Here is a 27,448-nt window from a genome sequence, read left to right as displayed (position 1 = left end):
AGAGTCAAACAGTGTCCTTCAGCTCCAGGACACCCTCTCCTCAAATATTCATCCACATCACCCGGCTTCTGTAGCAAAACCCTCCTTCCGTGTGATGTGCAGAAACTCAATATATAAAACATGAAAATGCTACTTCACTACTGTAAACTTTACTAATATCATAACACTGCACTGTCAATCAATGAGAAAAGCCCACAGTGCACATGCGTGTAAGGCCCCTGAAAACTTCAGAAGTCATACAACGTGTTAATTTGAATGCTCCAGAAGTTTCCACACTTAAGCCTTAGGTATTGGTATCGGAAATGCAGAACTTGCGGAGGGAAACTCTGATCTAGTTAGGATAGCTAGGAGACCTCTGCCATGTAACTGCACAGTATTCTTCTTGCATCAAGTTTTTCTTAGTTTATATTTTATTGCCAAATAAAGGGAATCTTTATTTTATAGTCATTTCACCCAGCCGCATTACCCAGATGAAGCCACGCTGGTTAAACTAGTTAGCTTCATTCACAGCACCTGTGCTAATGAAATGCACCTGTAAGAACAGCCAACCCTCATCAAACCCTAGAAGTACTAATAGAAGATGAAGATATGGAAGGCATACAAGTGGCTGGTTACCAGAGAGGAAATGAATTACTATTTTCAGAAAGTTTGCCCACCTGTTTCATAAAATAGTTTTATTGAGATATAATTCACAGGCTATAAAATTCACCATTTTAGTGAATAATTTAGTGGATTTTTAAAATATATTCACAGAATTGTGCATCCATTAAGAGTATCTAATTTTGAAACATTTTAATCATCCCTCAAATATTATTTTCTCCTTTCTCCAAACCATGGCAACTTAGTCTAATATTTTCTTTCTCTGTGGACTGGCCTATCTTGAACACTTCATATAAAGAGAATTATATATGATTCTATGTGATTGCCCTTCTTTCAGATAACATAATTTTTAAAAAAGATTTATTTATTTATTTGAAGGCAGAGTTACAGAGAGAGAGAGAGAGAGAGGCGCAGAGGCAGAGGCAGAGGCAGGGAGGGATGGAGAGAGGGAGGGAGAGAGGGAGAAAGAGAGAAAGAGAGAAAGAGGGAAAGAGAGAAAGAGAGAAAGAGAGAAAGAGACAAAGTCTTCCATCCACTGGATTACTCTCCAGATGGCCGCAAAGGCTGTAGCTTCGCTGATCCGAAGCCAGGAGCCAGGGGCTTCTTCCAGGTCTCTCATGGTGCAGGGACCCAAGGACTTGGGTAATCTTCTACTGCCTGGATCAGAAGTGGAGCAGTCGGGACTTGATCTGGCACCCATGTGTGATCCCAGGACTGCAGGTGGCGGTTTTACCTACTATGCCACAGCAGCAGCCCCAACATAGCATAGCATTTTAAAGGTTATCCCAGTACTTCATTCATAGCCAAATAATAATGCATTGTATGGATATACCATGTTTTATTTATCTACTCATTAGCTGATGGACATATGTGTTGTTTCTACTTTTTGGCTAGTAGGGACCTGTCTTCGTTTCCCTTGGCTATAAATGTAGAAGAAGAACTTCTGGGTCACATGGCAATGCTGTGCTTAACATTCTGAGGAACTGCCCAGCTGTTTTCCAGAGTGGATGCAACATTTTACCTACTCATCAGCAATGAAGGAAGGTTCCATTCTTTCCACATTTTTGTCATCACTGTTGGTCTTTTATTTTAGCCATTCTAGTGGCTGTCTGCATATTCTTTAGTTGAAGAAAATAGATTTTTTAAGTGGTCAATGATTAAAATATTAAGACACCCTGGCCCGCTTCAGTGAAAAGGATGGGGGAGGAGAGGTCCACGGAGAGGTTACCTCATTGGTTTCGTCCTCAGTGCTGTCTTCAAGCTCTCTATGGTTTTGCTCCTCTCCTCCTCCTCTTCCTTCTCTAGAGCCAGCAGAGACTTTCTCTATGTGAAGGAAACAGAAGCGCTGTCTTAAGGTTCTGTGTTCTACTCACAGTGCAAACAAGCCCACAGATCATACGCTCTCCTCACTTTTAATCTGTGATCAAGATTCAGTGCAAGTCAAAATGTAGAGCAATACTGCCAAGAATTTTGTCCACTGGTCTTTCAAACTTTAAAGGAAGCTTTAAGGGGATTTCTAGAAATCTTAGTAGAGAAACCGTCTTGCTCAAATGTTTATAATACCATTCTGCAGCTACAGCCTGATGTAGATATTACTATTTAAATCTGATAGAAGATCAGACCTGTAATGGAATCCAACATTCTGGCACTTAAAGTTAATAGCATTATCACTCCATCAAACGGAAAAGGTGGGTGGCAGCTTTCCCATGCTACTGGTCCCACTCCTCAGCCAAAAACATAATTAACACCAAAGAGATTTTGTTCCATCAATTATTTTTCAAGAGGAACAATTATATTCAACTTGCTACTAAGATGGACAATTCCTCCAGGGTAAATGCCTGACTTGTGGAGACGACGCAGGTCATTTAGAAATCAGGACATGGAGTGCACGTGTATTTTCTTCCTACCCAGGAATCTGCTAACCTAGTATTCTCAAACTTCAGTGTGGGTATGAAAGTCACCTGGGGATTTGTTAAAATGCAGGCTGTGAATCGGTGTATCTGGGGTGAGGCATGAGCTGCCTCATGTCTGAAAACTTCTGGGCAATGACAGTGTTCCCGGAACAAGACTCCAAGGAAGCAAATCTCAGTCAATATTAGAAAACCATGAGTGCTAAGAAGATTTACAGTCTTTCCATACCTTTTCAGTCCACGATCACCTAGTTGTACCAAAGTATTCCAGGTCTCCATCCATGGAGCTCTGGGTTCCTTTTTGTCATCCTCCTCTGCATGCATGCTTGCCTAGCCAGTCTTTTTATCTGCTACCAACTATCATTAAACACTCGGTTGGGAAACAGACTGGGGATGACAGTAGGGAGAAAACACACGTAACACACACAATCCAGTCTCCATTTCTTTCAGGACCACAAAGAAAAGGTAACTATTTTCTTTTAAATCAATAGTATCAGCATAAAGTAATTAAATATTAACTAAAACAGAAATTTGACTTTAAAATATGAAGGATGAAGTGCAAAGGCAAGTGAATAATCAGTGTGTTTTATGGCAACCAAAATAAACAGCAGAGTCTTTTTTGTTTATTTTTTGAAGATTTATTTATTTATTTGAAAGGCAGAGTTAAACAGAGAAAGAGAGGAGGAGAGAGATGTTCCATCCACTGGTTCACTCTCCAGTTGACTGCAATGGCCGGAGCTGGGCCAATCCGAAGCCAGGAGCCAGGAGCTTCATCCAGGTCTCTCATGTGGGTGCAGGAGCCCAAAGACTTGGGCCATCTGCTGCTGCTTTCCCAGGCACATTAGCAGGGAACTGGGTCAAAAGTGGGGCAGCCGGGACTCAAACCAGTGCCCATATGGATGCCGGCATCACAGGCAGCAGCTTAACCTGCTACATGACAGTTCCAGCCAGAATCTTTCGTTTTATAAACTTGTAATTCTGATAAAGCTGTCTTCTTGCCAGTGATGTGCCTAGACAACTGTCACCAAAGGATGGCAAGGAAGGAAGCCATGTGCAGAAATAGCCAATGAACTCCTTCAAGACTCCCTGAGGTCCATTTCCCAGGAAATCCAGCAAAATCCAGCCAAGTGTGTCCAACTGAACTCGCCTGGACCATCAAGCAATCACTGTGAATCTGAGCTCAGAATCAAGTCTTTTATGAATATCACTCCTTGTTATTGAGCTTAATCTCACAAAACCATCCATGAATTAGACTACATATTTTATTGTGGGTCACTAATACTAAAGACAAATGTATTTACCCTTTTAGCACTCTTGGAGGTGGAATAACATCTAAATAAAGGCAGATTACATCATGGCTTCTCCTTAGTACTCGTAGAGCTGGGAGATTTAGAAAATGGCCAAGAAAATTAAATTGGAACTCTCTATGGCAATATAAGGAGCTTTATCTTCCTCTTGAGACAGAAGAGACTTCAATCTATTGTGACACAATTAGATCCAGGATTCCTTTGTTGTGTTGAGAAAACCAAGGACAAACAGATGAACCTGATATTCTAATGTGAACTTTCAAAATAAAATAATCCATATAAAGTCTCAAGTTTCAAGTTTCACATTAGGAAGAAACCCTAGTTTGCAATTTTTAGTAGATAAGGGAGATATGTTTGCATTTTTTGAAGATGATGGCTACGCCAATCATCTATTATGCATCTTGGCATACACAGGCCTTATGGTAGCCTCTTGGGATGCTCTATGCACTTACTAAAAATCTGCTCATTTGGGAAGTGGGCAAAGGGCAAAGCACATACTGGTCAAAGTCACTAAGGCATATGTTGGCACATACAGCTCTGAGAGGCACAAACACGGTGCAGAAATTGCTCCTGACTGAGAGTCCGAGACTAAGCTCCCATTCAAAACATCTTCTTGGAAGATGGTTGTTAAGCCTAGAAGTTAAGACACTGGTTAAAATCCCCACACCCAACACTGGGGTGCCTGAGTCTGGTACCCATCTCCAGCTCCTGACTCCAGTTTCCTGCTAAGGCACACCCTGGGAGGCAGAGGTGAGGACTCAGATGACTGGGTTCCTGCCATTCACATGGGAGACATGGATGGAGGTTCTGGCTCCCAGCTTTGGCTCCAGGTGGGGATCTCTGGGCATTTAGGGAGTATATCAGCAGAAGTGTGCTCTTTCTTTTTTCTTTCTCTGCCTCTCAGGAAAGAAAATCTGTATTTTTTCCCTTGGTGTGAAATCAGTAATCCAGCCCACTCGCATATGAATTTCCCCTCACATCTTTTCTCCTTGAGAAAACATCAAGAAGCCACATACAAAGCAAGCCAGGTCCTTCTAGAACCTATTGGGTTGCACTCCCTAAGTACAATGGACTTTTTTATTTTTTGACTCTTTAAAAGCCAACAGATCACTCAGAGGCCCTTTACAGAACAAGGCATTTTTCTTAGGATGCTTACAAAAGGTAACTGAACCTATTCCACAAACAGCCGGCAAGTGCTCCCGCTCTCCACGTGGGCCACTCATTTATCAGACTTTAAAGAAAACAGACGCTTGCCCCACCCCAGAAGAGTCCACCAAAGCAGGGTGAGGGGATGGAGAGGTGAGACTGCTAGGCCTCTTTCATGTGCCATGGGGATTTAGAAGCCAAGTTAGTGAGAGACAAGTTAGAAAAGAGTTTTGGGGTTCAAATTCCTAATTAGATGACCTTGAGCAAAGACACATTTCTGAGTCTGACTCCTCATTTAAAAATAGCTCGTCCAGCATGGAGTGCTGACAAGGATTTCAAACAACCTGAGAAGTGCCTGCACATGAGGTGCACTCAACAGCAGCAGTCACTACTGACTGATGCTGCAGGCCACGGTTGACGACAACATGGACAAATGCCCCTTCAACAATTCCATAAGCAGGCAGCTGAAGAGTCTAGGTGTGGGGCCTTGAGAGAGTTTGGAGGAACTGTGTGCCTGCGCAGGTGCAACGTCTTGAGATTCCACCATGTGTTGATGGGAATTCTCCAGTACAGATCACCAGCTTAGTCAGAATTATGCAGCGATCAATAAGGAGATAACAAAAGCAAATCCAGCATAGGGTTTCTGGTCTTATTAGATCCCTTTGTTTTCTTTAAGTTTTGAGATCTCAGTAACTCTTGGATGGCTAAAAGCCTTTTCCCTTTGCCCCTGGAAAGAGGCTGGCTCAGCCTTAAAGGAGCATTAAAAAGGTCTGTTACATTAAGCTGCTGCTTGGGATGCCTGGAGTGCTGGTTCAGTTCCTGGCCCTCATTAATAATGGCTCAAGTACATGAGTTCCTGCCACCCACACGGGAGATCTAGATGGAGTTCCTGGTTCCTACTGGCTTCAGCCTGGTCCGGCCCTGGTGTGGTGGCATTTAGGAGGTGCACCAGCAGATAGAAGCTCACTTGCTCGCTCGCTCACTCTCCGCCTTTCAAGTCAATTTTTTTTACTTAAATGAAGCTCTGTTAGGTGTTGCACATATAAAGGACAGTAAGGTCACTGGCAAGTAGGTAGCCTTGTGATGTTTTTGAGAAGGACTTTGGATTAAGAACCAAATATAATTAAAATGTAAACATCTCAGGACTGCAGCCAAGAACTACCCAGGAGCTTGAAGAAGGGCCAAATATTGGTACAGGAAGCATAGGAATGAGCCACGTTAACTCTAGCCATGGCAGAAATTAAGTCTGCAAGGACAAATTACTCTGAAGTGTCTCAATATGTGAAGAAAAGAAAAACCCAAAGTACTTAATGCTTCTCTCTGTTTAGAGAGAGAATTCATTAACAAAGAAGCAACTTCCTTTGTTAGACATCAAACAATGCTGACTTAATTAGAAAGAGAGACACTATTACCAGGCAGTTCTTTTTCTAACGACCAGAAGCAAAACTCAGAAAAAAGCCCATCCACGTAACAAATGTAAATGGCTCCAGATTATTACTACTTAGGCAGATGCACAGAAAAATCCCTGGTGGTCATCACAGATCTCATGTTCTTTATCACAGTCCTACAAATGCTGAGCTCACCCTCTCTCATCTTTGGCATTGTGTAGAATGTCTCAAGTGAGAAGGATTTACTGATTATTCTCTATCCTTTTCTGCCATGCTTTTAGACTAGAAATCCACAGGGCAAAACCTTACGCAATTTCTTCTATAATTTATATAGCCCTGTTCACATTTAGCAGGTGGTTTATTAGAAAAGAGAAGGTTACTAAAGATCAAGGCCTCCGAAAGTTCAGCAAAAGTGTAACTGATTCACATATTCTAATCAGCTTTTAACTTCTGCAGCAGCAGCAAAATATTAGACAATTTCAAATGCTCGTTTTCACTGATAGGAATTCAATTCTATATAAAACACTAGAGAGGCAGGAAAGAGCTGGAAAAAAGTGTTACGGAAGCATATCAGCTATTGGACGTTATAAACTCAAAGTTGAATATGAGGTCTTCGAAAAATTCATAGAAAATGCATATTATGAAAAAATATGCATGGATTTCAGATTTTTTTTCACTAAAATAAACTTACCTTTTCATTCCATTTTTCTACAAAATTTTTGAAATATCCTCAGATAACTGACTTCAAATCGTGAGTGTATACATTAAGGCAAAAACTGCATCCTACTGTGGAAAACTTCACATTTCTATCAGCAGCAAAAGGGTTCAAGCTGCTACGGCTCAAAGATTGATGGCTTACTCTCTGCTAAAATCTTCACAGAGAGTAAGTGATCAGGAGGTGCCCCAGGCTGGGATCCTTGTGATTGGAATGCATATTTCAGACGCTGAGAAAGCATTTAGAGCAATTACTGAACCAAAATCCATGTACCAAGGATTTCCCAAGGACATCTCAGTGCTATTACAATGCCTTTCCATTAAGCCATTTACTCCAGGAATTCTTTATCTATTATAAAAGAGCACATGGTTCCATATAAAATCAAGAAGCCTGGAACTAGCCAAGCTCTCAGTAATAAAGAGTGAGAACAGTACAGTGAAGGAAGCATTTAATCATACTATTTTAAAATATTAACTTTTAGAATAGTGTTGCCATAACAAAGCTCCAAATAATCAGTAAAAGCAATTGCAAGAGCTGTATGAGAGCCAGATTTCAGATTACAGTTCCTCTTGTGTCATTAAACTTAGATTTTACCGTGTACAGATTTTATATAAAACATAGAAGGAAGCATCCTTGTGCGAAGTATTTCCCCTGTCCCCTAACCTCTCCAACACTGAGTGTCTGGAATGGAGTCTGGAAAGGTAATGATGTTTAGCAGGTCTTAATCAGGTTTACTGTGCAACTCTATACTTTGTACTAGACTTGCATTTTAAACTGTATGTGATAAAACAAAGTATACCTACAGCAGCCATGGAGTTGAGCTGGTCAATGTAGAATTCAGGCCAACTTGTAGCTCCCTTGTTTTCTTCCTGTTCCTAAAAGGAAGGGAAAGACAGTGATATACCACCAGATGTCTACACACAACAGCAAGAATGCACATGTGACTTCTGGAACACTTAGACAATGGCCCGCACAAGCCATTAATGCCACTGGGGTAGGAGATACTTATTTATAAATGTTGGCTGTAAGCTGACGACCTCACCAGAGTGGTCTTCCCAGTCTACTTTCCATAGAGAGAGTGCTGACGTCCAAGTTAGACAGGACGAGGGGGCAACTTCTGAGTCTCAGCTCAAGGAGAACTTGGGCATCCAAGGTGTAAAACTGTCTATGCTCAGAGGCACAGTTACATTGGGCAGGGCACTTAGGACAAACAGCCACTAGGTCCTGTGTCACACTAAGCGCAGCACTGATGGACTGCGCACCTGTATGGAATCTATGGAAGGAAGAAACTTGCCTTAAAAATAACCACCACAGGAGTGAGAAATTTGTTGACCAGACTGTTCTAGTTGCTTTATTCAGACTGTGGCACTCAGTAAAAATTTTGAAGGATTTCGTTTAGATGTGGCCCAAACCAGGTACTATTTCAGACAAGAAGGTAGAAGTAGGCCTGACACTGAATGGAAGATAGTGCGATGAATACACTTTAGTCCCAGGCCCAGCTCTTCACACTGATGGCTTTGGTAGAACATGTGGTTTGTCTCAGCTCAAAAGAACTGAAACTCAAGGGATTTAGAAACCCATTGTTAAACTACCCTAGCCAGTCTCACAGCTCACAATCAAGGATGACCTGGAGCCAGAGTCCCCAGGCTTCTGTGGATAGGAGATCTGTACCAGCCAATCCTAAACTTAAAAAAAAAAAAAAAAAAAATCAGGGCTGGCACTGTGGCATAGAGGGTAAAGCTGCCACCTGCAGTGCCAGCATCCCATAGTTTGGATCCTGGCTGCTCCACTTCCCATCCAGCTCTCTGCTATGGTCTGGGAAAGCAGTAGAAGATGGCCCAAGTCCTTGGGCCCCTGCACCCACATGGGAAACCCGAAAGAAGCTCCTGGCTCCTGGCTTCGGATCAGCGCAGCTCTGGCTGTTGTGGCCATTTGGGGAATGAAACAGCAGATGGAAGACCCCTCTCTCTACCTCTGCCACTCTGTAACTCTGCCTTTCAAATAAATAAATAAATAAATGAATGAATCTTTAAAAAAAATCACTTGGTTGTAGTCTCTGCTCCCCCAGAGCACCTAGCTCATCAGAAGATGGCACAGTGGTCAGAATTTCCACGCATTTGGGCCTACTTAGGAGGCTGGGGGTCCTTCGGTGATCCAACAGGCCTGGAAAGGAAACTGTCAGCGATTCCCTAGCTTCATATTCATGGAGCACCTCATATAGCTAACATCCCCTGTCCTCTTGAAGATGCTGTAGCACATACATGACATGTTGTCCTGACCTCTCACTGCGTAGAGCTCTGCTTGCTGGCGTCAGAATCCCAGTTCTCGGGAGAGCTGGTTCAATGTGGGACTTTTAATTTTAGTTCTATTCTCTCAAACTCAAAAACAAAAACAAAACCCCACAAGCCACTTTCCCTAGGACAATCTTTCCAGGTAGGTCTACTTGGGCTACTCGGGCAGGATAAAAAGAAAAGTGTAATTTCACAACTGTTTTTAAAGTAGTCACAACAAAGGGACAAAGTGTTGCTTACAGTGCCTTAAGAGCTGGCAGTAACTGATGGCTGAACTCAGGCAGTTGTGTGAGTTTCCTTTTGAGACCATGAGCCAGATGACAGGGACAAAGGCTACAGCAGTGGCGTGGAAGCTGCGCTGGGTTACACTGCCATCCTTTTTAAAAAGTTTAGGAAATCCGATGAGTTTTTGGAACAGTCCTTGATTATAACTTAACACGTGAGTAAAACAGCTAAAGTGGGAGTATAAATGCTGAATCCTTCTTTCCTCTTGGAGTATTACAATTAGCCAAACCCTGCTGTTACCACTGTACTTAACAAGCCAAAGCCCAGAGTGATATTCAATGGTATTTGAACCCATAAAATGGAATAGAAGCTGCCAGATCTTTCTATTCCCCCAAACTAGGGCGAATCGCCAAAACTGAAAGAAAATCAAGTCGTATGCTGACGGCCCCACGAGAGCCTGCTGCGAGCTGTACAGTCACGGGGGCAGAGCAGAGAGCACTGAGGAACTGGACACCCACAGGGACAGCCTTACTAGTCGGACGTGCTTAGTAATGCTAATGGGTTAAGAGTAAGCCTAGACACTCCAGTCCAAGTAAGGGAAGAAGGCTTCAGGGGTCTCAGAGGCGAGAAAATCAGAGCAAAGTGTGCGGAGGCTTCTCGTCAACGTGCTGTTTGTTATCGCCCCTTCCTGGGGACTGCTTTTCACTTCCGCGTGTTGGCAGTGCAGCTCCAGTTTCCAGGAGGTCCTTTCACACGGACGTGTCCCGCAGTAACCATCAACTCTCCCCCCTACTCTGTGTGGCTGTAAGTCACAGGCCAGGAGATGTAGCAATTGCTCTCTGGCACAGAGGTGGTTCTGGACACTGGGGCATGCCAAGAGGGAGACTCTCTCCTAAGAAGTCCACTGCTAAGAGAAGTGAAATCTGTGTGACCACACTTCACAAAGTTCAAGGAAAATGGAATTAAAAGATGTTTACCTTGCTGCAAAAAATCTTGAAGTCCATGCACGTGAGAAGTCTTCAAAAAGCTCATGAAAAATGTATGTTATGAAAAACTACGCATGACTTTAAAAATTTTTTAATATTTTTGAACCAAACTTAGCTTTTTATTTTTAAATTTATTTTTCTGAAAAGGTTACAGAGAGAGGTGGAGAGACAGAAACAGAGACAGAGAGAGAGAGTACATGCTTCCGTCCACTGATTCACTCCCCAAGTGGCCCCGGTGGCCAGGTCTGAGCCAGGAGCTTTATCCAAGTCTCTCCTGTGGGTGGCAGGGGCCCAAGCTCTGGCACCCTCCTCCACTATGTCCTCCCAGGCCATCAGCAGGGGACTAGATCAGAAGTAGAGCAGCCAAGGCATGAACCGGGGCCCATGTGGGATGGTGGCAGGTTCACCCACTGTGCCACAACGCTGGCCCCCAAACTTGGCTTCTAATCCCATTGTTTCACAGGCTTTTTGAAATATCCTCGTATAATCTTCCTGGAGCGCAACTGGGTCCTATATACTGTGAGCACTATTTTCTGAGCCATCTATCTCAATTCTATTTACTTGTTCTTGGGAAAGAGGTAGAAAAACAGGTATCAGTTGTAATGGAAGTAATACCACCATCTAATACTGCTCTCAGCACTGGACTCTTCTTCAGTCTACCCCAAGATAAACTATCATGATGCCAACTGTAGCAAGGAAGAAACAAGAGGAAAAAGAGAGAAAGTGAGTTGCTAAAGTCAGTACCGTCAGAATTTCAGAGGCAACGGGAAAGAATGGTGGCAACTTTTTTCCAAGATTAGATCTCAGATTGATCATAAGCCATGTATACTAAGTGCAGAGCTGGACTTCATTCTTCACCACCTCACTGTAGAGAGAACTCAGACTTGGCTAATGGGCAAAACAGAGTTCACCTTTCCCTGTACCCCTGTTGCTATTATATATTTTTTGCCACATTCAGTATTTCTGAATGTAATTCTAAGGCCTAATGTCTTACCCTGGGTGACTCTAGTACCCCTCTCTCTAGAATTTCTATGGGAACCCTTTATCAGTTTTTGTATATCTTCTTACAGACAGCACTTCAAAAGCTTTTTCCTAATCTTTTCTTTACTACACACCTCAGTCTAAAGGTCATCTCTATGGAGATTCCTCAAGAACACCTGAAAATTAGCTGTTAGCATTCAGCAGTTCTGGATCTTAGAACTGCAAATATTTCCTTAAGCCACACATATCTAACCTTTTTTTTTTTTTTTTTTTTTTTTGGCTAGCTACTTCATTCACCAATTCCACCAGAAATTTCCTCTAAGCAAGAATATGAGCTGCCTTCTACTCTTTCAGAACACATTTCCTCCTCTTTGAAGACAAATTATTGGCAAGTGCAAAAGGGTAAATCCATATCAAAATCTAGTCCTGTCTCATCTTAAAAATGTTACAGGCATTTAAGTTTATATGCCTATTTTCAGAAGTTCTGTTAAGTAATTGGAAGTGAATTAGAAACTTTGATATTAAATTCTCCACTGAATGGGTTTTGAGAATATTTACAAATGTCACTTTTTAATTTAAAAAAATTATTTATTTATTTGAGAGGCAGAGTTACAAAGGCCAGATTTGGGCCCGTCCGAAGCCAGGAGCCAGGAGCTTCTTCTGGGTCTCCCACGAGGGTGCAGGGGCCCAAGCACTTGGGGCATCTTCCACTGCTTTCCCAGGCCATAGCAGAGAGCTGGATCAAAGAGGAGCAGCCAGGACATGAACCGGTGCCTATATGGGATGCCGGTGCCATAGGCAGAGGCTTAGCCTACTATGCCACAGCACCGGCCCTACAAATGTCACTTATTTGTAGAGAGATGGTATAAGGGAAAGATTACCAGACAGGGCCCCTGAAGATGTTATTCCAAAACATACTTTCTGAATTGTTTAATTGGTATTTTTAGAATTCTACATGTCTCCAAGAGTTAGATGTCAAAGACAACAGTGTATACTGCATTGCTTCCAAGATCAGTAATTTAAAAATTTTATATTGCTCATTGACTCCTATAAACTTTTCATTGTCAAGTATGGGGAGGAGGAGAGGATTATGATACTATTTTATTGTCTTGCTACTCCAACTCTTCCAGTTTTTTTAGTTGGTTACAGATCTCTATGAGTGTAAGAGATTATTCATGGAAAAGATCTCCAGCTGGATGGAACTCGCCTTCCACTTCACGCTTGCTTTCGGCTTGCACTAAGTACTATTCTAACTTCTTTTCTAGGGTGTCAGTTTTGCTCTCAGCATCTCAAACTGGATGTTGAGGGGCTTTGCTAGAAGAGGGGACTTGTCCAGTACAGGAGACCTTCAAAAATACAGACTTTTTAAAAAGTCATTCAACATCCAACCCAGTTAGAAGGTAAAGAAATACATAGTCTTTCTAAACTCATTTCTTCATTTCTAAACTGCACCCTTTCCATTCCAAATCTCTCATCAGTTGCTAGTATAAAATTCCAAGAGATTCTCTTCAGTCTCTTTAAATTCAGGAAGGTGCAGTTATTTTTCCCAGTAGAACTGTGCCTAAAAGGTTGGCATTGTTTCTTAGTTTTCATTCTTTCTGAGGTAAACACTCAGAGCTATATCCCGTCTTAGGTCTCCCACTGCACTGCCATCTCTCTCCACCACCTCTAAACCTGGTTGTGCTGCTTCTCTCACCACCCATAGAATCCTTAGCTGCTTACTCACTATGTGAGTTTTTGATGGGCAAGTTAAATAATCTTTTTGCTACTCAGTTTGATTTCCTTATCTGTAAAATTGGTTTTTGCCAAATGGGTCATTGTGAAGATGTAGAAAATTAATACAATAAAGAAAGCATGAGGAGTAGGACATACAGAACATGTATAACATAGGGTAGCAACGATGATAATGGCACTGTCTCAGAGTCTCCAGGAACGGCTAATCTATGTCCTTATGATTGGGGTTGTAAATATTGGAACAACCATTTCAAAGCAAATTCTGGCAACAACTGTTCAAATTTAAAAGGCACAGTACTTTGGCTTTCTGAATCTACTTTCAGGAACTTAGGCCATAATTACATATTCACACTTGCATAGATTTCACTTCAGCACTATTTGAACTAGCAAGTGATAGAAAACTGAAACAAATATAGGGAGAAGGGAATGGTTGAATAAGTTACTAAATAACAACAAAGAATGAAGTATAATTATGTAATGATATAAAAAGATCAATTATATTGTTCAAGGGAAAATGCTTCAGATATTATTTCCTATTTGTAGGGAACAATGTGTACATTTAGTACACCAACATTTCCAGAAACACAAATAGCAATATTTAATAGGTACTTTCGAGTAGCAACAGGGAAGATCTTTTACTTATAAACTTCTGTATAATTCAAATCTTTATTTTACCAAAAACCTGCACTATGCCTGGCTCTGGCTCCTCACTCCTGCTTGCTGCTAACACAGATCCTGTTAGGTAGGAGGATGGCCCAAGTAAGTGGGTTCCTGCAATCCACACAGGAGACCTGGACTCACTGCTGGCTCTGAGCATTGACCCAAGGCATTTAGGAAGTGGATCCAGGTAACAGTCTGCACTCACTCTCTGTCTCAGTTAGCACCAAGTTCTAAAGCATTAGACACGTGTTAGGACAAGAGTGTTGCTTTTTCTGATGTTCTGTGTAACAGGAAGTGCACGGTATTTGGGATGTCTTTGTCCTATACTCCCAGGACACCCCCTTTGTCTTCCACAGAAAATAACTAATTTTTCTAATTGGTTTCTATCATAGGATGTTCCGTTTTTAAAACACACTGTTGACGCAAACAAAGACTGTGATCTGGAAGATTTATTATGTACCTGCTAAATTTTTCTAAATTTCCCCACTCACACATTTGGAAATTAGTGACAATTTCCTAGTAGCAGCTGAAGCCTCCATTGTTACAAGTGGGATTCAAAGTACAGTTACAAAATTAAGTCTTTAGATGAGGGTAACTTCTTATGGAATTATTGCAGGACATTTTCTTACTAGGATCAATTCTCAAATAATATTTAAGTACTGATAGAGTTTTTCTTCAGTTTAAGAGGATTTTCGTAAGGCTCCAAATAAGCAAAAGGTCAGTGAGTTGTACAGAGCACGTTCTACGGCTGTGCACAACACCACATATCACAGGCTGCAGCAACACTCACCCGGCCAACCAGAGCCATAAATCTCCATGAGTGCTGTTACTAATCTGTGCGGCTCTCAGAGAATATTTTTCAGGAAAGAAAGACATATCTTTCAGTGTCTGGACTGGCTAAAAATCCTCTAGCCATGAAGAACCCTAGTATCATCCCCAAAACAGTGGAGACATAGTAAGGTTTAACCAAGTTTCAAAAGCAGAAAGGGATTGTTTCAGTACAAAACAAAATAAATTTTATTCTGATCACTTTCATTATGGCGGACATGTAGCTAGTTACTAATAAAAACTTGCTCTATTTGCAAAGAAATACTATTAGAAGAAAATTCATGTTAACCGAGACACCAGATATAGGCTGAAGAAATTCTGTCTCTTATTAACAAGCAAAATAATCACCTTGTTGTATTAAATTGTTGTTAGTGCATTTCACAGGCCCAGCCCCATACACTAATGGATACAACGGACATTAAAAATCCTACTCTCTGCCTGGAACTTTTATAGAAAAGTTCCAGAAAAAGGACAGATGGGCCTAAACAGCTTATTAAGTATGTGAGGCATGGCATCTAAGAGAACGTACATGAATTATAAAAAATCAGAGTCAATATGAAACCAAGTCCAAGCAACATAGAAGCACGAGCAGATAAGATGGAAAGTGAAAAAAAATTCTGTGGGATTTGTGCTAATGATTTCTGCTAGCTTTCTCTTCTTGCTCAATAATTGTATAAACAATGTCCTCTCAAAAGGTGGCCATGATGATACACGGGCCAACCTTATAGACTGGAGGTCAGCAAACATTCCTTGTGAAGGCTAATATTTTAGGCTTTGCAGAACGCAGTCCGTCACAGATAATCAACTCTGCCATTGTGTATTCTGAACGCAGCCATAGATGACACCTAAACAAATGGGCATTGCCATGTTTCAGTAACCTTTATTTGTAAAAACAGCTAACTGGCCAGATTTGGCCCATGGCCACAGTTTGTCAAGTCCTAGATTGAGCTTGGCTTTGAGGAGGGGCATTGTATGTCAAAATCATAACTATTTCCCATACTCTCTCCTCTCCCTGAATCCACTCAGCCTCTAACAAGCCCCACCTATAAATCAGAATCAGCTCATACAGTACTTGGAATTTTCCCAGTAATTTGCACGGTTTCTGGAGAAGCACGATCTACATTTACCCTATTTCTAGAACTAGCAAGGCATATTAGGTGCTTTGAATTCTGATAGACACCCCTCTATCTTTTTATCTTGTTCTTCTTTCATTGGGAAGAGAAGAGCTAGGAGGTCCATCATCATATAACACATGACAAAAATATTCTTAAAGACCTCAGTTCCCCAAGCTGTCACTTCCCTCACTCCTTTTAGCACCTACCTTTAACCCCCTGAAGTGGGCGAAATCCATATCATATATCTGAAGTTTGTGAAAGGAAGACGTTTGGTTTCAGAAAATAATTCCTAGGTTGTCCCATTTTGATACAGACATGCTGTCCCTGGGATTGCCAATTCTGGTTCAATTTTTTGGCCACTGCCACAATGATGCATCAAGTACATCTGTTGCCCAAATCTGGCTGAGCCCACACAAAGAATAATTACAGAACAGTGGCTTCTTCATCTGCCAGGAAATCCAACATCTCATCCTAAGCCTCAGAACGCCAGTCATTCTTCCTGAAAGGCTTGAGAATGACTTGTGGTAATAATTGTTTTTGTATTTAGTCTTTGGAATCATGGAAGAATAAACTTCTTTCCCATTTTTCCTAATGTTATAAAATATCTACATTTTTATTGATCACAGAATTCCATAGCTGGTCTTTGAACCCAGAGACACCCTCGTCGGTTTCCCCACACAGGGGTCCCTTAGAAAGGTTACCAGCTTGTGATACGTCATCTGCTCTGAGAGGGGCTTCCAGAGGTCCACTATCTTTCAGAACTCATGCTCTCACGGATTGTCAGAAAATTCTCTTCAAGCTGAATTGACAGCTGTCTCTTTGTAATTTCAACCACTTGCCAGCCTTGGTTTTGTCCTTGGGAACTCCAAGGAGCAAGTCTGACCTCTCCTATGAACAACCACCCAGCAAATGTTTAAACAACTTGAACAAAGTAATATATCCTCCCCAAATCTCTTTACCAAGCCCAAAACATTCTCCACTGGCTATACAGCACAAATTTATCTTCTTTAATTCACAAGGAAATCTCAGACTTTTACCATACATTTCTCAAAGCCTCACGTCCTCATGTAAATTCCTAGGAAAGGGCCATTCTCACCTGCTTGTGTCCAAGACACACAATTCCAGGCATGTCTACCAAGGGGACAAATGGAAAATTTCTGACCCAAATGTCTCTCCAAGAGGAAACAGATAAACTCTCGCTCTCCAGATACCTCATAACAAATCATGGTCACAATTTAAGATTAAAGACACCTTCCATAAGAAGTAAAGGTTCACAAGAATAGGATACGTATTTCAGCAACATTGGCCATAACTGAATAGTTCTTATTGTAAGATTGAAGAAGATTTATCTCTAAAACATATGAAGATACTTCAGAAGTTGGTGAAATATGAAATTAAAAGATAATATATATTTCAAACAACTATGTGAAGCACGCTTATAAGCAAAAAGAATTGAAAATTTGTGAATGGGATCTGGGCTCCTTATTCGTCAAGACACTGTAGAAAGTTTACCTCCCATTACAGCATTTTCAAGTCTCCAGATTACAGCTTTGTGGTCTCAGCTCCTCTCTGCTCTACCCACCCCTTCATACACTGTGGGAATTTCCTCCACGTGTCAAGCAAAGCCTATGCCTTCTCTGACCTGAGAGCTCTATTTCTTCCCCTTGTCTGGCCTTTGCAGGTGTAAGGCCTGGTAGACCCAACACAGAATGCCAGGTTATCCCAAAAAGAGCCTCCTGGTATCATATTGTGTATGACAAAAAGAATATTCTTCAAGACCTCAGGTCATTGACGGTGATTTAGATCTTCTTTATCAATTCTCTAAGCTTAAAATTCTATGTTGAAATGGCCAGACAAGTGACACCTTGGTGCCTGGGATGGGGAGCCCTGACTGTTTATCCTCTGGTCACTTGGTGCTGCAGGATCTACTCCAAAACCAGCTCAGCACACTGGGTGCAGTTAAGCCACATTTTAGAAATAAAGCCATTTTTATCTGTTTTAAAAAAATTCTATGTTGACACATGACAGTTTTTAAAAAGGTAGAAGCATGGCATGAATGCATGTCAGAGTTTATTGAAGTCGTTACTAAACAGGGGAACTAGTAAGATGATACCTTTGGTACAAAAGGGAATTAGTAGTGATATATAAGCATCATGAATGTTGGAAGAAATTCACAGAGAGACGCAACGCTGGTTAAGGGGTGACTGTCAGATGCAATTTTCATTTCAAGAGACAAGGATCACTTGAGGTGCTTTCGTTTGAGTTGTTTTTTTCAATTTACATAAACTTTAAATTTATAGGCTTGTGAACTGGCACAGAGGCAATGAAAAGTACAGATAACTCAGAAGAGTGCTAGAGACAGAACATTCAGTAAGTTTCCTCCAACTCAACAGAACGGCAGCTTAGCCAAATAAAAGACATATGGCTAGTGCTTCCTGGTGCAGAGCCTGGCTGCAGGACTCTCACCTAAAGGCGCAGGCTCGCCTACAGCTCCTACTCGAGAACACCTGCCTCCCATCTGTTCTGCTGCTTCGTCTCAGCCTCATGGCCTGGTTTCTGTTTGTGCATCGCTGGGTCTCCACCCCGAGACGCCAGAGCTCCTGACCAACCCACTCACACTCGATCCTCTGCCTCTCTCAGGAATTTGTTGGTCAAGTATTTCCGGTACTCTTAAGGCTTCTGTACTATTCATTTAAAAAAAAAAAAAAAAAAAAAAAAAAAGCTGTGTTTGGGTTTAGATCCTCTTAGATCCTGACTACCATGCCCTAACAGTTTGGTCTGGAGCCAGATGCCAGTTAGAGTCACACACGTTCTTCCACACCCCTTGAGGACGCACCGGTGCTTCACAATGTAAATACTATAGAGGACCTAACTCTGTAGCACTGCCATAGTGCCACACACAGAGATTTCCAAGGGCAGGACGGGACCAGAATCAGAATCCCTCTTTGTATCATGCTCATAATCCACAATGCTGAATTGAGTCTACAAAGTGATTTGTAGGGTGGGTGTTGGGACACAGCTGGTTAAGGGATGTCCACCTCCTATATCAGAGAGCCCGGAATCAAGCCAGCTTCCTGCTGATGTGCCTGGGAGGCAGCAAATGAAGGCCCAAGTACTTAGGTTCCTACCAACCATGTGGGAGACCTGACTGAGTTCCTGGCTCCAGGCTTCAACCTGGCCCAGCCCTGACAAGCAGATGTAAGATTCTCTCTACCCACCCTCAACCCCCTAACTTTTTCCTTCTCGTTCCCTCCTTGTCACTCCACCTTTCAGATAAATTTCTTAAGAAGAGGCTGAATGCTATTAGAAAAAAAGTCACATGCTTTTCTTCTCATAGTTTTTGTCATGCAACAAATATTTATTGAGTTCTATAATGGGCTAAGTTCTGTTCCAGGTGTTGGAATACAGAAATTAAGTTCCCTGCTCTCCTTGAGATTAATCCATGAACATGAGACAACAGCACTCAGCATATACTAGACTCTCGTGTTTCCACATTTCAGAACTGGGAGGTTCTCAGATCACAAATGCATTCTGAAAATAAGGGCTAATTCTTTACAAGTATAGCTACCAAGAACTGCACCTGTTGGCATGCCTCAATGTCTCTTATCAGGTTAAAGAGAAATAGTCGAGCATAATGAGCTTTCTGCATTATTATTGGGCCCCAGTGTTTTATCAGTGCAGCAATTCACTTAAACATAAAAATTAAGTGCAGGGGCCTGCACTGTGGCAGTAGGCTAAGTCTCTACCTAAGGCGCTGGCATTCCATATGGGCATGCCAGTTTGTGTCCTGGCTGCTCCTCCTCTGATCCGGGTCTCTGCTTATGGCCTGGGAAAGTGGTGGAAGATGGGCCAAGTGGTTGGGCTCCTGTATCCACATGGGAGACCTGGAATAAGCTCCTGGTTTCTGATCAGCTTGGATTTGGCCACTGCAACCATTAGGGGAGTGAACCAGTAAATGGAAGTCCTTTCTCTCTGTTTCTCACTCTCTAACTCTACCTTCTCAAATAAATAAATAGAAAAGATTAAGTGCAAGCATTCCCAAAACTCCATTGGCAAAAATGCTTCGAAATACTTTATAGCATCAAATCTTATTTTAGTATTTTCTACATATCATAAACTTTATTAACATGAGTAAGAATCATCAAAATATTCTGAATTGCCACACATGAGACGGCACGTGAAAAGATCAGGCCTATGCTACTTCTTAGCCAGCTATCATTTTTGTTCGTTCTCCCTAGAATCCCCTTCAGAAAAGCAAGACAAGAGTGTCCTTTTAAAGAGATCTCACTGCTCTGTGGGGGGGAGCAGCAGCGCTACTGCATCCTCAACCGCTTCGGGAGCCATGTGCTCCCGCACGCCCACCTTTCCTCCTCACCGACTTTTTAGATTTGCAGTCTTGAAAGTCCTGCACTCAGCATTCAGGGGCGGAGGGGGCATTCACGTGCTGGACTAGCTAAGGACTAGCTAAGCGAGTAGCGCGGCTCTCGGGCAGAACTGACCGCCGAGACTTTGCAGCCCACTGGCCTATTTATTTTAACAAGTCATTTCTTTGGCAAAGCACTTCACAGTGTGGGAGACAACTGAAGTCTAAAAATCTCAATTAATACAACTCCAACATCTGACATCAATTTTGCATGGCAATTTCCCCTCATTTTCATGGCAAAGAAAAAGAAACATCTCCAGTTATTATTTTCAGAGGGATACAAGCCCCTATTTCTCCACAGCAAGCAGCCTGCCTGTGTGACACGACGGTGTGCAGTGACATAAAATTAATTACTTTCATGTAGCTTGCTAAGAGTCGAATCTTTGACCCACATGTCATCATTTAGTGCTATAGACCTAGGTACGATTTGGTCCAGCTGGTTTGTAAATTAACTTGTTTGGACACACATCACTAAATCCTCATGCAGTGTGGAAATTCAATCAATGGTGTCAATGGCCTTTGCCACCTCACATCTTGCTACCAGATTTGCTGCTACCAGACCAGCCTTCCAGAATGTCGTAAAGCAGGTTTTGATGTTCTATGACCTGCTCTTGGGAAAACAAGCAAAGTGTGTTTACGATTTGTAATATAATGCTTAACATGCAGCTATGATGACAGAGGACCCTCTGGAAAACAGTAATTAAACTAAGAAGAGAATCAGGGGACACAGTAAGCACGTAAAGCCATTTCCCATGCAGTGAAGTATTCTCAGGGTGACTTCAACAAATGCTAATACAGGGTCACATTGCTTCATAGGAGAGCCACAACTGTATTTCTAGTTTTAAGCCACCATTGACTATACTACGGAACTAACGATAGAAGTTTTGGCAAAAAAATAAGAAAAGCATGACTATCTGAATGTGGATATACGGGAAGTATATCTGAGCAAAAAACAATGCTTTTCCTTTTCTATGGGGACAAATAAAAGGATACTGACTTCAGTCTGTTCAAATGTCCCACTGATACACAGTGAAGAATAACGGAATTTAAGACAGCCTAATTTAAGGTTGGTATTCTTCAGTAGACTTTCTACTGTAACTCATTCCTAGAGCCACAAGTTGACAGGTCCTAGGAGCATATAGTTTTTTGAGAACTCCAAATTAGAAGAATTAGTGACATGGGGATGGCATTTGCCCACATCCCATATCAGAGTGCCTGGGTTCAAGTCATTACTCCACTTCCAATTCCAGCTTCCTATTAGTGTGTGTCCTGGCAGGCAGGAGCTGTTCCTTCTACCTACATTGCAGACAAGGATCGAATTCCTGGATCCTGGCTTTGGCCTGGCCCAGCTCCACCTGTTGCAGGCATCTGGGGAGTGACCCAGCAGATGGGAGATCTCTGCATAGCTGTCTCTGACTCTCTGCTTCTCAATTAAAAAAAAAAAATCACAAATTCAGAAAAGATAAGTGGTACTTTCCAACTTACACTGGAATCTCAAAACTTTTTATTTTCAAAGAAGTTGTGAAATACAGCAAGAATGCAATTAATTCAATAGCATTTGGTGTTCCAGAGCTTATATATGTGTGTATGTACACACAAACATATATATAGATATTTATGTATGTATGTTTATGTGTGTATACATACATATATATATATGGCACTGCAAAAGTATTTTTTCTTCTTTTGTTCTTTGCCCACTTCTCTTTCAGGAGGGGCATTTCCTTCACAAACTCATCTTCTGGATCTGCTGAAGGTAGGCAGATTTGGGGCAGTCTTCCCATGAAAGTAGGTCCACGGTGCTTGCAGACTGTGCTGCAAACCAGGGAGATGCCTGCTGAAGAAGCAGCTTAGAATGTGCATCTTAAATCTGACCATCATCGAGGGGCAAAAAACCCACAAGGACAAGGACAGCAAACACCTGCCACATATCCCTCATTCTCTCATCACGGCTCATGACCGATCAATTACCAGTCTATTTGGTAATGCAACTATTCATAACCTCTGAATGCTTCCCAAAGTGCTCCAGGCTTCCACCCTCCATGACTGTTCAGAGTTAGCAATCAAGACAACCTCAACCAGAGCTGGCAGCAAGTTTATCTGTAGTCCACTCAGCTAACCGGGGCAGGCGGCCAGAGTCTGAAAGAAATAGTGTTACAAAGTGTGTCCGTTGGTCTGGCATATCTCCTGTGCTGTAAGTCCCTGGACAGCCCCTCTGGGGTGGTGGTAACCAGAACCTGTGGATTCTCAGGAGTCAGATATAGTGATGCTCCTTTCCATCAGAGATAGAGCTGTCACTGAGACCAGACTCACTGTGGGACACCAGTAGCCTGTGCTCATGCTCAGTGCAATTCCACATCAGCAGACTGCAGGATTTGGGGAATGAATGGGAGCTGTGCCCATAGGGTTTAATGTTAACAGGCGGGGGACACAGACAACTTGACATAGTCATGCTCAGGACCTTAGTTCTACAAACCACTGGTGATGAGGGTCTGGGACAGTCATGGACCCCTACCTCTGCAAAGGACCCACACTGTCAAAGGAACCTGCCTAAGAATTACTGATTGGGGAGGGGGGCAGCTGAGAATCATTACCTTCCTAGGACTTCCATTCAAACATAAAGCTGCAAGTCTCTCCCAGGGTTTGGAGCTGAGGCAGGAGCTTCCCCACACTTGAGCATCAATGTAGGCAGGAGGGACAAGCACTAAGTGAAAGCTGTAGGGTTGCTTCTGTATTCCCCAGTTTAGAGGGGGAAATAGGGCCCCACAGGACATACAACCTCCATGCCCCCCCCCATGACTTTAGAGTAATTGGGCTAATCCAACCAATATAGCTTACTTTTTCTCAGCTATATATCACTTACTTATTTTTTGCTGTGTGGATGATTATAAATGAGCACAAACATGGGGTTACTCTCACTCACTCTCTTCACATCTGGTGTTCCCTACCTACTGGGAAAGAAGATCCTGGGTCAGGGGTTTGCTCACTGAAGAAACTGAAAGTATTTGGAGCACAACTGAGAGATGGTATCCACAAAGCAGACACAAGTTCACTGTTTTATAGGGCTATAAAGAATAAATCAGGGTTTACAGACCAAAGAATCAATAACCATCAAATTCAGCTATCTCAGAGTTCTACATGGGGGGGGGGGGGAGCAGATAATTAAACCTCTCCATTTTGTACTTTCCTTTGTACTCAAAGGAATCAGGCAGTATAAGGAGAACAGACTTTCAAAATATGGAAGGAGATGCTTGAGCCAAGGATGCCCTGGTTAGAGTCGAAGGAAGAGGCCAACTGCGCGACTTCAGTCACAGTCTCTGCTTGTTTGTGCGCACGTTCTCATCCTGCACCTGTGCTTTAGTCACCAACCAGGGAAGTGGCAAGTGCCTTGGAGGGACTTCCTGTGTTTGGGGATGGCATATATCAGTCAAGAGCTTGCTAAAGATGGAAACACACCGCCTGGGTCTGTTGATGAGGGTGCAGAGAAGTCTGCAGGGGAGGAAGAGTGAACCATGCACACAGCAGTTTCCTGTGTAGTCAAGTAAAATAAACACAATACTGAGTGAATTCCCCTTTTTTATAGTCTTCTAATACTTTGTAGTTTCATACAGCTTTGTGGGTGTTTGAAAGGAATGCTTTTCACTTTCTAACCCTTATGTTGTGTGTGTGCGGTATGTATGTGTATTGTGTGTATGTGTATTTAATCAGCACTTTCTATTCTAATAATTTTTGTTTCAATTTAATTTGTGAGATATATGGGGAAAATGGAAGAATTTTAATGACAGTTAATGGTTCTAGAAACTTCCAAATTTATATAAAGTTGATTGATCAAAGAGATTCTAGTTCCCTTTCTTCAGACAACACCAACTTCCAAGATGCTTATAACTAATTCACTATAGGTGTAGAATAACTAAAGGTGACAGTGCTCCGGTCAAACAACCCTGTAACTATATGTGTAGGGGTCTGTCTTAGAGAAATTCTTGCACATATGCGCAAAGATGCTCAGTGCAATATTTTTTTAAATGGTAAAAAAAAAAATGGAAATGAGCATTGTCCACTGGGATAGAGACTTAAACTGAGGCATGTTCATAAAATGTAACAGGAACACACATAGCAATTAAAATGAAGAAATTCTGTATCTCTTATGAATATATAATGCATGTAAGGAAAAGGAAATACTACCTTTAGAACAGAGGTCACATTTGAGTTTCAACTGTATTTCTAAAATTTAATTTGTTTTTAAAAATACTTGAGGTGGCTATAGCATAATATTAGCTTTGTTTTATATGGGTGTTTATTATGTACTGTACTTTTGTGTGTTTAAAAATTCAACAACAGGCCGGCGCCGCGGCTCACTAGGCTAATCCTCCGCCTAGCGGCGCCGGCACACCGGGTTCTAGTCCCGGTCGGGGCGCCGGATTCTGTCCCGGTTGCCCCTCTTCCAGGCCAGCCCTCTGCTGTGGCCAGGGAGTGCAGTGGAGGATGGCCCAGGTGCTTGGGCCTTGCACCCCATGGGAGACCAGGAAAAGCACCTGGCTCCTGGCTCCTGCCATTGGATCAGCGCGGTGTGCCGGCCGCAGCGCGCCGGCCACGGCGGCCATTGGAGGGTGAACCAACGGCAAAAAGGAAGACCTTTCTCTCTGTCTCTCTCTCTCACTGTCCACTCTGCCTGTCAAAAAAAAAAAAAAAAAAAAAAATTCAACAACAAAACTCGAGTAATCAAGCAGGAGAGAGTTTATACTATGACTCAGTGGAGAAGTTACCAGAGGTTGTTATTTTTCAGAAATCCGAGAGAATGTGATGTCTCAGAATCCAGGGGATCTGGAGAGGAGGTTTAAGACTTCTAACAGAAATAGTATCTGCAACTGTGCTAAAACCGATCGACTCCCCAACACTGAAGTCTTATTCCGGTAGTTTCACTTCAGAAATAACACAGCTGGAATGTTCTACATTACAATGCTGCAACTTTGAACAAATTTTGTGGCTGAGCAGGGTATTTGTAAATCTGGCTCCCTTCCAACTAATAAGTTACTTATTTGTGCAAATTGGCTGACTTATTGGAACCTCTTGGTGCTGTGTTATATGAAGGAATTTTTTTGCCCACTGCAAACAATAAGGGGAAGCAATGTTTTCATTTAAAATACTCTCTAGTCCTTTTATTTCAAGACCAAAGATATTCAACATCCAGCTTACCTTTTCTAGGCAGCAGAGCAGAATCTTAATTTTATTGAAAAGCGGCTCAACCCCTAGTCAAGCCCCACTTTCCTGAATTCAGTAGGTGGAGACAAGGGTTTCCTAGGCAGATCCAATCAAGTGCTCCACAGGCTGGACTTGGTCAGAAGGGCACTGGATACCATGTGGAGGGGAGAAGCAAGCAGCAGAGTGTGGCTTATTGTGGGCCTCAGTTGCCCAAATGTGAACTACAGATGTCTCTAAAGTCAGGTTCAGGAATCTGCTCAGAAGCTGAGATAGCGAATGTTGGTACTTAGAACTCCGTTAGTGGGGGGCTGGCGTTGCTGCGTGTTGGGCAAAGCTGCCGCCTGCAATGCTGGCATCCCATATGGGTGCTGCTCCATGTCCTGGCTACTACACTTTTGATCCGGCTCTGTTAAAGGCCTGGGAAAGCAGCAGAATATGACTCAAGTGTTTGGACCCCTGCCACCCATGTGGGAGATCTGGATGGAGTTCTAGGCTCCTGGCTTTGGCCCAGTCCAGCCCTAGATGCTGGCAATCATTTGGGGGAGTGAACCAGCAAATGAAAGACCTCTTTCTCTTTGTCACTCTGCCTTTCAAATAAATAAATCTTTAAAAAAAAAAAAAAAGAGAGAGAGAGAACTGCTATTAGTGGATCCTCATTTCACCAATTCTAGTGCTACCAATAGGAACTTTCTTGGTTTCTTCATTTTTATTTCCCCCCAAACAATACATCCTCCTAAATTGCTATCTCTGAAATGTTTTGTGGTTCAACTAAGGGAAAGGTGACTTTGAAATTGTTACTACTATTCTGAGAAAGCCAGGCACGATCTTTGAAGAAGATGGAAATGAATCTCAAGTCGGCCCCGGATGAGGGAGGAACTCAGTGCATGCCAGTGTCACGAGAAGGGCCTTGGTCAATAGCACGCCCCGGGCCACCTCCTAGCCACTAAATCATGTTATCTCACCTGATTCTCACGACAGTCCTCTGAGATGGATCTCATTTCGTGGAAGACAAGAATGTGAAGAGGTTAAATACGATCTAAGGCCACACAATTAGTAAAGGGCTTGCTGTGATGGCCTTGAACCATGGAGTTACTACTCATACCTATTAACTGGCTTCTATTTATCTTGGAAAGATAGCGTCACATTTACTTACACTGTAGTTTAAAACAAGTATAAAGAACAAATATAACATGAGAAACATGCATGAAGATCCCTGAATAGAAAGGCTTCTGCAGATAGCCCATCCCAAAGGAGGACTTGGAAAACCAGAGTGTGGTATCCCAACTGATGTCTCCAAAAGTTGCCCACGATATTTTAGGTTTATTCACTCCTCCAAGCACCAAAGGGGACAGGCGAGATATGGTTTGGTTCAATCTATGAGCATGTTTACTTATTGTTTCTTTGTTAGTGAGGAAGGGCAATTATTGAAGAGCAACATTTATGAACCTGCCCTATGGGCTCGGATCAGTTAGATGCAAGGCGGGGGTGGTGTGGTAGCAGGGACAGCTGGAAGGACAGAGCTTCAAGGCTGGGAGGGAACACAGTGCCTCAGTCTGGCATCATTCAAAGGGACTCAGGAGCAAACAAATACTTAGGAACCAATGGCCCTTCACTGGAACATCTCTCAACTCTGATTTAAGGATGGACAGAGAATCCTTGAATGAACAGTATTTTATATTTCAAATCCAAAATTTGGTGTCCACTTTGAGAGCCCTGGTTTTGGAATTAAAAGAAAGAAAATGGGTCACACTAGCTTTGAGGTGGTGTGGCTTAGGCTTCAAGGGCAATGGGAAACACCTTTGGGGATTCTGAGTGGAAAGGGGGAATCTCACCATGTCCAAGGACTACCACGTGTTCAATCACAGCCTAAGCAGATAATGACTGTAAAATTCTGGGTGGGTTATGGATTCACCTTTGTTTTAATCTTCCCCATACCCAGG

General features: G+C 42.4%; 1 protein-coding gene across 8 annotated transcripts in view; it reads right to left on the bottom strand.

The window, feature by feature from the left end:
• The window catches only part of DAAM1 (dishevelled associated activator of morphogenesis 1), a 191,083-nt gene that overhangs the window by 48,514 nt on the left and 115,121 nt on the right, over positions 1–27,448 (bottom strand). For all 8 annotated transcript variants that reach the window (XM_002709767.5, XM_008252840.4, XM_051834423.2 and 5 more), the window contains 2 exons: positions 7,870–7,941; positions 1,829–1,923 (listed from right to left, as the gene is read on the bottom strand). In XM_002709767.5, coding sequence (XP_002709813.1) covers positions 1,829–1,923; positions 7,870–7,941 — 167 coding nt within the window. The remainder of the gene's footprint in view (positions 1–1,828; positions 1,924–7,869; positions 7,942–27,448) is intronic.

Source organism: Oryctolagus cuniculus, chromosome 2 (assembly GCF_964237555.1).
Source record: "Oryctolagus cuniculus chromosome 2, mOryCun1.1, whole genome shotgun sequence".
NCBI classification, from domain to species: domain Eukaryota; kingdom Metazoa; phylum Chordata; class Mammalia; order Lagomorpha; family Leporidae; genus Oryctolagus; species Oryctolagus cuniculus.
This window is presented reverse-complemented; position numbering and strand designations above follow the sequence as displayed.